The 12593-nt window shown below is 36.1% G+C and overlaps 1 protein-coding gene across 2 annotated transcripts; it reads right to left on the bottom strand.

Moving 5' to 3' along the window:
• Positions 1-510: 510 nt before the first annotated feature.
• Positions 511-12167, bottom strand: LOC116264906 (nudix hydrolase 20, chloroplastic-like). Of its 2 annotated transcripts, XM_031645370.2 has the most exons (10): positions 11807-12167; positions 11217-11281; positions 10022-10208; positions 8504-8584; positions 7101-7226; positions 5067-5146; positions 3075-3190; positions 1741-1861; positions 992-1098; positions 511-723 (listed from the first exon to the last, which is right to left on the bottom strand). In XM_031645370.2, exons 1-9 carry the CDS (start codon positions 12086-12088, stop codon positions 1029-1031), a joined length of 1128 nt encoding a protein of 375 aa, XP_031501230.1. In that variant the 5' UTR covers positions 12089-12167; the 3' UTR covers positions 511-723; positions 992-1028. The 2 variants fall into 2 exon arrangements, with proteins under 2 accessions (XP_031501230.1, XP_031501223.1); XM_031645363.2 differs by lacking the exon at positions 511-723 and having other exon boundaries at positions 810-1098.
• Positions 12168-12593: the final 426 nt, after the last annotated feature.

Below are 12593 nucleotides of genomic sequence, written 5' to 3' on the forward strand. Positions count from 1 at the left end.
CCAAATGCCCTCATCTAGTTCAGATGAATGCAGTTAGTGGAATAATTTAAAGTAAAAAGTGGAAGGCGACTCGGGTGTTAGCGGGAGGCGTGAAAGAGCCTCCCACTGTTGACATGTAAGCCCTTCCAGGCTACACGTCACCAGGGTTCATGCCTCCTCATTAAACATAACCTGCTCGGCCTCCCCATAACACATAACCTGCTCAGGTAGAAAGTCCAAGTTCAAAACAAAATTCATAAGCTAAATCTGTAGTCATAAGAACCCCCATTTCCGTGTCATTCTCTAATATACTTTGGTATTGGATACCATTCTTAAGTTCTATTCTTTATTCTTTACAAGTTTTACTTATTATTATTTTACATGATTCAACATATTATTTTTTTTCTTGACTGATTTTTTTTTTGGGTATATTATTTTAGGATGTCCTCTTGTACATTTGATTAGGAAGAATTTGGACCTTGTAAGATTATGGCCTTTTTACAACTGAAAGTCCTCAAGACTATATTAGTGCAGACAGGGTGTCGGCTATTTGGTTTATTAGCTTGAAATCTAGGAAAAATCACACGACTATATTTGCAGGGCCTCAGAGTCAGAACTCAGGAAAGACCATCACCTGCAAACTCGACAATGCTCCTTGTCCATTGATGAAGTGCTGTTATGCTAAATTTACAAGCGTTCAATGCCCCTCAGACAAAGGCAGATCCGCTGAAGATCGTGGGTTAACTACACAATCAACCAAAAACAAAGATAGTTTTAGACAACTGGATCGAGTGACCCGGGTTGTTGTTATAGGTCATACAAAAGCAATGAGCCAAGATAATAGCAAAAGCTTCATTAGATTGAAGTTGGGTCCTGTCAAGTTCCATGGCAAGCGATGATAAAAAGATTAAAGAAATGCAATAAAATCATGCTTAGCCAATTCTTATAATAACTGGTACAAAGCAGGCCACGAAAGACTTAAGGCCAATTGGATCTTGTTATTCTAAATTACCGTGGAGGCAAGAGACAACGGAAATATTGATGAAGAATCATGTGCACTCTCCACGTCTCAAACTCTGGAGCAGCTCCAAGTAACCAGAATCGTCTGGAGTTATTAGCCTGCATAAGACATCACATTTTTGTTTTACACTAGTAGCAGAAGGATTGGCATACGTGATCCTTTTTTCTTTTTATAGACCATACAATAATTGATATTAGTGCGGAAGAGAAAAATCCAACGCTTTTCTATCAGTAGTATTTTTCTTGTTGTTGCTGTTGTTGACAATGAAGAAAATTCACCCTTGCAGGGCAGTCAGAGGTGGATTAGTAGCAGATTGCCAGTGGCCTCTCATGATTATAAAATCTAGGTCTTGTCTGCTTCCTAGGAATGCCTTCCTATTATTTTTGGCCTTGCAGAGGATATGCGACCTCTGTACCAAACTCCTACTTTTCCATCTAGAAGGCCTGTAAGGCTCTAACTGGCTGCCTAGCCAGTGCTTTAGAGAGTTTGAAAAAGTCGAAATAAAGAATGCAAATTATTTGGTTGAAACTACCAAAATTTCAATGCGTTGAACCAAAATTGGAGCCTAGATGAAGGGAACTTGCTAAATCATTAGCTAGCAACAGGAACCAAGCTGCATTCTGTGCTGTTGTATTTAAGGGACCTGGTTTAGATTTACAGGTGAACAGGGACACTACTCGTTTGTGCAACTCCTGACATTTCTTTTTTCAGTGAAACCACGGAATTGAATAAAAGCTTACCCATGGCGGAACAAGAAATCAATAATCACCAGAGCACAATTTGGCTTGAAGAATTCTGTTCTCCGAATAATATTAGCAACTTGGGTCACTGGGATAAGTTTGAAAGAGCTGACCTCTCCATCTGCATACAAAACTCAAGTCAATGTTTTAAGAAAGGTGAATTAAGATAGATGATCACTTAACCACTAAGATCTGTCAACAATCATAAAACTGCCGGTATTTCTTGCATTCAGTTCATCGTCAAGTTGGAAAAATAAACACCCAAAAGAAAAGTTGATCACCCTCAAGAGATTTTCACTGAATATGCCGTTAAGCTGCAGATAAGTTAATATTTGACATGCTGAATAAAAAAAAATACCGACTTTGATAAGAAAAAAATTGGTACGGACATCACTGGATGCCCTTTCCTATTCAAAAAGTTTAACTTTGAAGATACACATAGAAAAACATCATTGCACATAGAAGTTGATGATTACCACATGCAAGCATGAACATAAAGTGCTCTGGGGCTTCAAAACCAGCAATCTTGAACAGATTGAACACCAAAAGGAATGTTCTGTTCCTTGTTTGTGTTAAGTTTGTTGCTGCTGATACAGAAAACAAAAGATTGGCTAGACTGCTTGCTTATGAATGCGAACATGTATGCCAGCCCAATGACAAATTGACAATTGTTTGGTTAAACTGGGAGTATCATTGACCTATGGAGACAAAGTGCGTTTACACAAGATAGTTTCTAGTAGTGGCAATGCATAGGCAAAGGACATCTCTCAAGACAGAGGGAAGTGGCAAGAACATCAGGTTTTGGCATAGCCACTGCCAGAAGTTACAAGGTTGTACGGGATAAGCTATATGTTGAGTATATTGAGTTCCATGCAAGAATTCACAGACATGAGTTCATATCCATTATTTACTTCCACGTGTTTTATAAATCTACTAATATGACTGAGTCACCATGACATTGTATGCTTGTTCTCAGACAGAGATAGATAGATAGATAGAGAGAGAGAGAGAGAGAGAGAGAGAGAGAGAGAGAGAGAGGAAAAAGGAAGCTTTTTTTTTTTTGGTTGGGGGTGGGGGGGGTGGGGGTGGGGGTGGGGGTTATGACAAAGACAAGCTTAGGTTCAAACTTCAAAATAAGTAAGAAAACCAACTATGTGTTATGTCTCAAGAAACCAATTTGGATCCAAAGTAAGAAAAGCAAATTACAATCTCCTCATTTCTGAGTTTTTGCAGAAATTCCTGTCAAGTTCTGAATAAGGGGCTACACAGTCAAACTTAGCTGCTCCCAAGATTTTAAGCTTTTACAATTGTCAAAGTGTCTGTCTGATATATACCTTGATTGTTTGGAATAAAATCATCAGGAAGCTTCAAATCGTAGCAGAAAAGAACATCTCTCTTGAGTCTATATCCCTCAATGTCCATATAGGAAACGGCACTGGCTGCAAGAGCTCTGCAGTATCAAATCTTCAGAAATACATTCAATTGTTGCAACATAAATGTGAAGAAGTAAAACAGAGAAATGATTCAACAGTTTCAATGCCTTCACCAATGACAGAAAGCGTTTCAAAGCATCATTTCCGACAATCTCCTCAAGATTCTTTTTCCCCCAGAGAATAGGATTTTCTCCTGTTTTAGCTCTCAAATATTTCTTTTTTGATCTCATCTTGAGTTTTTTCTAGTCTTTCCTATTCATCATGTTTCTTCTGAATATTATAACCCTAAGAAAATAGGAATTTTAACCATTGTCACAATATTCCGAAAATAGCGTGATATTAATGTTAAAAAAGAGAAAAAAGAAAAAACAGGAAAAAACATGTCTTTTTAAACATGAAAAGTAACTTTATCATGTTTTTGTTTTGCTTTTTCAGTTTGCTTTTCATATTTTTCCTTTTTCTCTTTCTTTAATGTTAATATCATCATGTATTCAAATTTAAGTTTAATTCATCACCATTGTTATCATCATTAAAACATTACTTTTATCATGTTATCTAGTTTTTTTGTCTTCTTATTAGTTTCTCGCTTTTTATTCTTTTTACTTAATTTTTAATTTTTTTCCATTTTCAAACATTTGCCTACATTTGCTCGAGAAAAAATTTTTTGCTCAAAAATACCCAAGGAAAACCTTGCTGTAAAAAATATCCAAATTCTTGCCATATGCTGCGATCTTCTAGCTATTTTTTATTACTACAAATTTTTAGAATCTGATTTAGAAGCTTAACTCATTTATAATTTGAGAATTCAGTATCTAAAAACTTCATTGAGACAACAGCCGTTACAGATTTTTTTTTCCAAGATGTTCGTTTCTTAATATTTCTGCTGTAAATTTTTTGGGCCTATTCTTATGAAAATGAAACATGGAAGTGAATACGTAGGGCTGCTAAGATGTTTGTAAAGGACTAGAAATTTAGAAACGAAAAGGAAACTGGAAACCTTAAATCAGAATCTGACAATGGGAAATATGCCTATGTAATGTATACAACTATTGGCATCTACTTGTGAACTTAGGATTTCTTTTATTTATTTGCAAAATGAAAAGACCAAAAGACTCAAAACTTCATAATAAGTTTATAAAATTCAGATTGATAATTACACGATATTTTCCTAAAAAAATCGTTGCTGAAACTTGAGCTTTTTTTTTTGGGGTTATTTCATCCTTTACAAGGCCTCAAGTGTTTTTTGAGATTCATTCAAAATAACCTGTGTTTTTTATTAACTCTGCTGTTGTCATTGCAACACTTCTGTCACGCACAAAACTCAGAAACAACCTGCCAACTTTCTCACGGCAAGAGAATGAACCGGTGCATTTATCCTCCTACATAAGTAATCTAGCTTGACATAGTATTGAACTATTCAGTTAAAGGGTATGAAGATTCCTTTTTTACAAATTGTCTTGGTACAATTTTAAGGTCGACACTCTTTAACACATATCATGCAACTTCTAAGGACCTTGAGATATGCTCATCTTTTCTGCTACCACAGTGTCACATTTTCTGTAATTCAATCCTTGGCAACAAGATTTTTTCACCTCAAACTACCTTGATCTCCATGATAAAAGGCAATTCCTTCGAAAATCATTGGCATAGCAGGGCCTTTACACTTAGAATAACAAATATCGAAAGGTAGGAGTCAACATTTAGTATATTTATTAAGTTAGAAAACAGTAATAGTTGTAGAAAAAGTGACCTGTTTCCCTTAACCACAACCCTGTGTTAAATTATAAGTAGCTGAAGGTGCTTTCACAGCTCAGAAAGGAGGTGAAAAAACGGACGCTTGATGAATAAAACATCAAAGGGAAGGAACAGATAAATCATGGTTGAGAAACATACTCATTAGCAATATTCCTTGGGATTCCTGCTTCTTCTTCACATTCTTTTAGAAGATTATCTTTGCAAGTGATTCCATATGGCTGCAATAACCATGCCCTTCAATATCCAGTCATGAAAACTGAGACAAAAATATACTCAACATTATTAATGCTAGTTTTCTAGAATAAAAAGTCATTAAGCTGTTCATCATAACAGGCAGGCAACACATATGACATACAGACTTGCTCAGTTACAGCTTGCTGATGTATGTATGCTCTGGACCTAATATATATATATATATATATATATATATATATATATATATATATATATATATATATAAATTTTAAACTAGTAGAACTTATTGAAAGTGGTATGGTGATCTTATGTGATGGCATATCACTTCTTTTATGTTGTTACCATAAAAGGTGTTCCACATGTGATGGAGCCAGAAATATACACTATGTGGCATTGAAAGTGATGAATACCAATCCGAATTATATATCAGTAAGGAAAATTCTTGTGAGTTAATGGTTTTCGAGTGTTTCATCAATAGATCATCTATATTTGGTCTCTGAAATTATACGAGAAAACATTCTAAATTTTAGTGTTGATATTATACTTATTTTTAAGGCATGCAACGCCAATGGCATAAATGTTTACAATGTAAAATTACAAAGCACCTTCATTTTCTTGTTTGACAAAGCCCCCAAACCCCATGGAAACATATGATGACCTAAAACATGTTACTTCTTAGTCGACTATAGATAGATAGATAGTGTCCCCTCCTTTAGTTGCATCTTTCCCTTCTTCTTCTTCTTCTTCTTCTTCTTCTTCTTCTTCTTCTCTCTCTCTCTCTCTCTCTCTCTCTCTCTACATACACACACACAAGGGTGGAGCTAACAAATTTTTCGTTGCAGGGGCCGAACTATAGTTTCAAAATTTTAACAAGGGCCAAAATATAATTTTTCAAATTTATTATATAGGTTGTCAAACTAAAATTTTTAAAATTTACATGTAAAATTTTGAATTTTTAAAATCCGAGGAGGGGCCATGGCCCCTGCCTCTGCCCAGGTATATATATATATATATATATATATATATATATATATATATATGATTCACTGTCACGAAAAACGCATCTTATTGGAAAAAGATGCGTATAATACTCCAAAACATAGTCAGTCGTATAATACCTGTGCAAAACATGTTTTTTTAAAAAAACGGCATAAAATAAAAAACGTGAAAAAAACGCGTATTATACGCGTAGTATATGCGTTTTTCATATTTTTTATGATTTTTTATTTTTTTTATAATTTTCAGGATTTATTAAATGTTTTAAATTTTTTAAAAATTTGAGGAGATTTTCCCGTTTTATTCCCAAGATATACAATTTTGCCGTATTAAACCCGAGAAATTCCTCGATAGACATATCATTACAAATGTCATGCCATTTACAGCTTTCTGTATTGCAATATGAGCACTGGGCAAGCCCTCTAAATGTACTCCCGTGAAAGCAAAGAACTACTTAAGGATTTCTAACCGACAAATGATGGGGTAGGCATGAATTTTTTTAATAAAATTTATGTGGTGCAGCTTACTAGACAAATGCAGAAGCTTTATTCCTTCAATAGATGCCTGATGTAATTCCTGGATGTGATTCCCTTCCATCTGACTACATTGAACTCCTCCTAGAAAAGAAACCCACCTTCCTCAACAAGTGATGGCTGCTTAATATAATTCTCACAATATTGGGCTGATTTAGAATAGTATCTTGGCGTATAAGGTACAATTAGCATGCTGACAATATTCATTTTTGCAAAATTAACCTCCTTCAAAACTTAGAAATACTTTCTTTGTGTAGGTTTACTTTCATGCATCAACTATTGGTTATATTGGCATTCTGTGAAATACAATGACGTGTGCGTGTGTATGCGTACATTCTGCAGATAAAATTCCATTTCCAAAACTATATGTGTGTCTCTGAGCAGTTACAAGACAAAGCCAAAAAAAAAAAAAAAAGAAAAAAAGAAAAGAAAAAGAAGAGACACCTACCAGTCCCCCAGCAACGAGATGATCAAGCATGCCTGGAAATGTGGGCTTCTCATAGCTTCTTTTTCCTATCCAAAGGTACTTTTTGCCTTCTTTTTCTGTATAGCCATTCATATGGACACCATAGGCCTTTAAAAATGAGGTGAACAAAATGACCAGTATGAGTTGAAGTTATTCTAGAGAATCATCGACAATCAGCACTAACTGTATCGAGATTTGGAAAGGAAAATAGAGTATGTGACCAGTTAGGAAGTCACATTAAGTAAATATAAACACCATCATGCAAGTACCTCACTGCAGGATGGGGAAAATCAAATCATTATGGCAGATGACAGAAAAACAAAGTTGGGGGTTTAGGTGCAGTATTTCTAATTAGCATTGCAAAGGAAATTTGTGTAGCTCAGAATTATGACACAGTAATCTGCTAAATCAACAACGCTTGCCAATATCAATGGAAGCATGATCATTTTAGAAGCCATATTAAAGAATTTGACCAAAGAAAGTGACACGAACTCTTCAAGAAGGCTGCTACTGCACATGAGTTGACATGACTCATGTGAGGGTGTGGTAACTGACAATTTGCTTTCATTTTCATTGAATCATTGATAAAATCATAGTTTGTTAATTGTTAATTTTATTGTTTGGCCCCCATAAAAAATTGCAAATATCATTCGCCCCTATAAAAATTTTGAAGAATATAGTTCAGGGCCCCCAATAAAAATCATTGATAAAATCATAGCTTGTTAATTGTTAATCACTTTAGCATCATTAAGAACGTCTTCTAACCTGTCCAACTTGTGACCCCTTTCACTGTGTTAAACCATGGTCAGCAAGGTCATCCTCAAAAGCTTGGCAACTATGAAGTAAGTATTAGGTAGAAGTGCATATACCTATGTTTATAGTTATTAGATTCGCAGTGGAGTCGTGGATGTTAAAATGGAAAAAGCAAAATAACCAAGTAGACATGTCTTTGGTAGTTGTGCAAGAAATGCATGATTATTAACAATCAAAAGGTTACTAAGGAAAATAAGAGGACCAAACTAAGAACATCAAAATTGGCAGCAGGTTTTAAGAAAATAAATAAGATAACAGCTACTGGAAGACTTGACACAGTAACTTAATGTGAAATAGACACCCTAATGCTGACAGAAGAAAAATCTAAGAATATTAGTGGATAACTAAAGCTCAATTTCAATATTCAGGTCATAGTACATTATTCAACTCAATCAAAGTCTAGAAACAACAAAACTTCACTCTACCAAAGATATCTCAGTGTCATTTTTAATGCCATGTCATTTCATTGAGATAGTAATTTTCCTAAGCAACAAAAAAATGACAAAGGGGACAAAACCATTTCCCCTTCCTGTCTGAAACCAATGTGCATCACTATTTCCAAGATTACAAACCTTAATGCCAAACAAAGGGGCTGCAGCACGCTCCAAAGAGAAGAAAACTGGCATCCCGAATGCTGAAGTTACAGGGTACAACTGTTTGACATTTAGTGTGACAAAGAGTTAGTAGAAAGAACAGCAGTGACAAAGACAAACCTGACTGGGAAATGTAACCAATGTCCAGATATCTACAGTGACTATATGAAGAAAAAACAATTTCAGAAAGTTCAAGCATCAGGACTCCAGTTAAACAAGTTCACAAACAAAAACAAAAAAAATGGATTTTTACATGATGCTTTTCAAGATACATAAATCAAGTTCAGAATCTCAAAGTCCTGAGGATTCATCTACTTGCAAGTGCATTTTATAACTGGATATGCCATAGGCAATCTTTTGGTTACCAACTTCAGATTAATTAATTGAGAGCCTTGGCAGAATGTTCGCCATCTGACAGATGCCTAAAGTCATTAGGATAGTCAACTGGCAATGAAGATATGATGAGCAACCGTAGATAATGAGCCATGGTGGGTTAGATGCAGATGGAGATTAGATCTAGATCCAATGGTTGCATAATAGATACTATTAAAAATGGGGTATATTTGTATGGGTATTGATGTAATCATGATTTATATCGCAGGGTATAATTCAAAGATATTAGGTAATTTTTTCCCATTAGGAATCATGACAAATTGCAGCCCTTCTTTCTGTGACTTCTCCTCCTCTTTTTGCTGACTGAATCTGATGTGGTATTAAAGCACGATCGAGTCTAGGGTATTTAATACACTCCAAAAATGTATGTTCGTAAAGATCATTGTCTTCTTCAAGACAGGAAAACGTTTCTTCTTCAAGTCACCCCTATCCTTTTCCTCCAGTCCTTTGTATTTTCTTCCGTCTTCCTTTTCTAATTAAATCTTGGTTCCTGATTGTGAATATCTGCTACCTTTGCGGTCTCCTTTGTTTCTTAAGATTATTCAACAAGACTTGCTTTCTCCCAAGATAAACTATATTTTCTGTCATTTGTTATTTCTATCATCTTCTCTTCACTTTCTTCTCTTCTCATCTCTGTTTCTGCTGCACAAGCCAGCATACCTCCCTTTGTCATTCAGTTCCTATATTTCATTTTATGCTCTACTTGCAATCTGTAGGTCTAGTTCTAATCTTGCATTGTATCGGATAATTGTTACAACATGATTAAACCATCAAGTTTCATAAAATATACGGAAGTTCCTAATTATATGGAAGTGTAGACGAGGACACAAGCTATGACTGTTTTCCACCATCAAGTTTATTGAAGAATTTTGGTGGCTCAGGAATAAGAGTAAACTGCATTCTTAGTCATCTGTACAAGAGTCTAAGCAATAAATATCAGAATACTCCTAGCCCCATTAATACAACCAATTTGTGCTGATGATATTTGTTTTGACTGAATGAAGGTGCCAAAGTCCCACATACTACCAAGAGCATTTGGACAAATATAAGGTGCTTCAAGAAATAATGAACAGTGAATAAGTTATGGCAGGTAACAATATATACCTCATTGCGTATACCCGGAACAATAGATTCACCGAGACATTTGATTGTATCACCCACCGTATCTGTTCTATCATCAGGCGATCTAAGTGATGAATGTAATGTGACATAGCTATCACCACTGTTGCCATGATTATTATTCTGATCAAGAGAAAAAGCATCTGGAAACTTCTTCAGGTGGTCTATGATACTGCATTCAGTACGCAGCCAAGTTAATTTGAAAACTTCCCATACATAGATTACAGACATCAGCTAATTGTTACCCAATCATGTAATACTTGTTTGTGACCAAAATTAAGAGACAATCACATTAACATAAACTCTCAGAGACAAGGCTCGATTGGTTACAATTTTCCACGCATTATTGGGTATCTCTGGCTATGGGCATCAAGAATTCAACCACACAAAGTAAAACCACAGTTATTAACTTATTAAACTGAGTTATGAGACAGGTGAACACCAAATATGATTACACACAACATGGAGCGACAGAAACTCATTAGATTTTAGATCCATGTTATAGGTCTTATCCATACACTTCAATAAAAATTGAAAGTTTTTGTTATTTGCACCTTTCCAGAAATGTCCAAATACCAAAATCAAACCAATAGAAAAGAAAACGTACCGCAAACAGGAACATATCAGGATTGATTGATATCAAACAAATGCTGATGTTGCGTCATCCTATATATTTAACTGCACATAACTAACATTTACATGAAAGACTAGAAAATGATTCATGTTAACAATAACCCACAAGTTTATTGCTGTACCTAATACAAATCTTTGTTAACATTAATGTACACAGTCATATAGGTGAAATTTATCTAACTTGTGCATGTTGAGTATTGGCTACAATTGCACAAAATAGAACCTTGTAAGCTCCAGTTAGGATAATACACTCATCAGAGTGTTAAATACGCAAAATCTTAAAAAATTGGTCTATTTAGTGCATTTGTACAAGGTAAGATTACAGATGCGCGACCATGTATAAATTTATACTATATAAGCCATACTTGGTTGATTACTCAAATAAGAAAAGGAAAAACTTATGCTACTGTATCAGGCTCTGCAGATATGAGAAATGGTAATCCAGGTGAAAAAAATTTCTCCAACCAGAACTTAACCTTCAATATTGCGTAAAGCAAATTGAACCAATTACAAAACGACAAAAACACTTTGAAATCAGAGAGCTTACCATGGGTGGATGTACCCAACAACTTGGCCTTCAATAACAAATGGTAGGAAATCGGATAGCAACCCCTACAAGTTAAACGCAACGTCCTTTTTGATAAGTAAGCAGATACTACAAGTCACCATGAAGAAATTTCTCCATATGAAAGCTTGTAAAGAATACAAGCTAATAGAAGAACAGAAAACCGTTTTCTTGAGGGACGAATTGACATAGAAAATGCTGACGAGTATGAAAGCATTTAAGATAGAGAAACAATATTGGCGTTTTGACATATCAAATGGGAAAAGAAAACAGGTGGGAAGTGGGAACTTCAAAATCTTCAGAGCTATACCTATCTGGCTTGGGTTAACCAGAGCTAAATGACTTGAATGGAGCAAAAAGATGGAGATTCTCCACAAAACCTTCTAATTTTTCGCCACCCATCACGACTCTAGCCGTCAATTAGCCCAGATACGAAGAATCCGGCGGGGAGGGAAGATAAAGATCCAAAACACGAAAATTTTCGAGAAGGAACTAAAGCAAGTTTTCGGCATTGAGGAGAAATTCATGGCGTCTGTCTCGGGAAGGGGGAGAGAGAGAGAGAGAGATCTTACGGAACCACGGTTGCACTTCTGGACTTTGTGAGCGTATCCTTGGAGGCCTGGCAGCTCCCCGGGCCAATGCTCCGCCTCCGCAGCTCGGAGAACGTCGTCCCACGTGAAGTTGGGAAGATGATGACGACTGCTCGCCGGCGTCGTGGTGGTGGTGAGGGCCCGAGCAGCAAGAGGACGAGGAGAGGTCCCCAGGAGCTTCCATGGAAGTGAGGACCGAGCAACTGGCTGCCAGCAGGAAGCAGCAATACTTAGCGGGAAACACGAACGAGCGTATGCCCCCATGGTCGTCCCCAGAGAGGAATCGCGAAAGACTGAATGAGCCTGAATCTTGATGGTTAAGGCATGGTGCTCCGAGTCAGATGGTGCCGGTACGAGAGTATGTGTACACGGTAAGTTTTAAGCACGGTACCCTAAGCCACCGGTGCCGGTACGACTGTGGCGGCGGTAAATTTTAAAGCAGGGTGCTCTGAGCCGCATGGTAAGGTAGGAGTGTGGGTGTGAACTTGGTAGGTTTTGAAAATATAAGTATGTACCCTAAGATATATAACGTTAATTTTCATTGTTGTTTTTGCTTATCTTATAATGTAGCATTTTTAAGATGAGTAAAAGTTGACAAAGAAAAACAAAAAATAAAAGTTTTAAAAATAGATGAAATTGTCAATTTATCATACAGACGTTTGAATCGAATTTAACGGGTACTCCATCCAAAAAATACATTTTCGTAAAATTCCTACTACTGCCCTTATTTTGGCGCATCAAATAATGAGATCATCATGGCTATTCGGGC

The sequence above is a fragment of the Nymphaea colorata genome, chromosome 1 (genome assembly GCF_008831285.2).
Source record: "Nymphaea colorata isolate Beijing-Zhang1983 chromosome 1, ASM883128v2, whole genome shotgun sequence".
NCBI lineage: Eukaryota > Viridiplantae > Streptophyta > Magnoliopsida > Nymphaeales > Nymphaeaceae > Nymphaea > Nymphaea colorata.

What these genes read in the sequence shown, in the direction of transcription:
- LOC116264906 (XM_031645370.2), bottom strand. Translation starts at nt 12,088, where the DNA reads ATGGGGGCATACGCTCGTTCGTGTTTCCCGCTAAGTATTGCTGCTTCC. An exon ending in AGAAGTGCAACCGTGGTTCC is followed by an intron (nt 11,282 to 11,806) that starts GTAAGATCTCTC and finishes TTTAACTTGTAG; the next exon opens with GGGTTGCTATCCGATTTCCT. An exon ending in CCCCTTTGTTTGGCATTAAG is followed by an intron (nt 7,227 to 8,503) that starts GTTTGTAATCTT and finishes TCATTTTTAAAG; the next exon opens with GCCTATGGTGTCCATATGAA.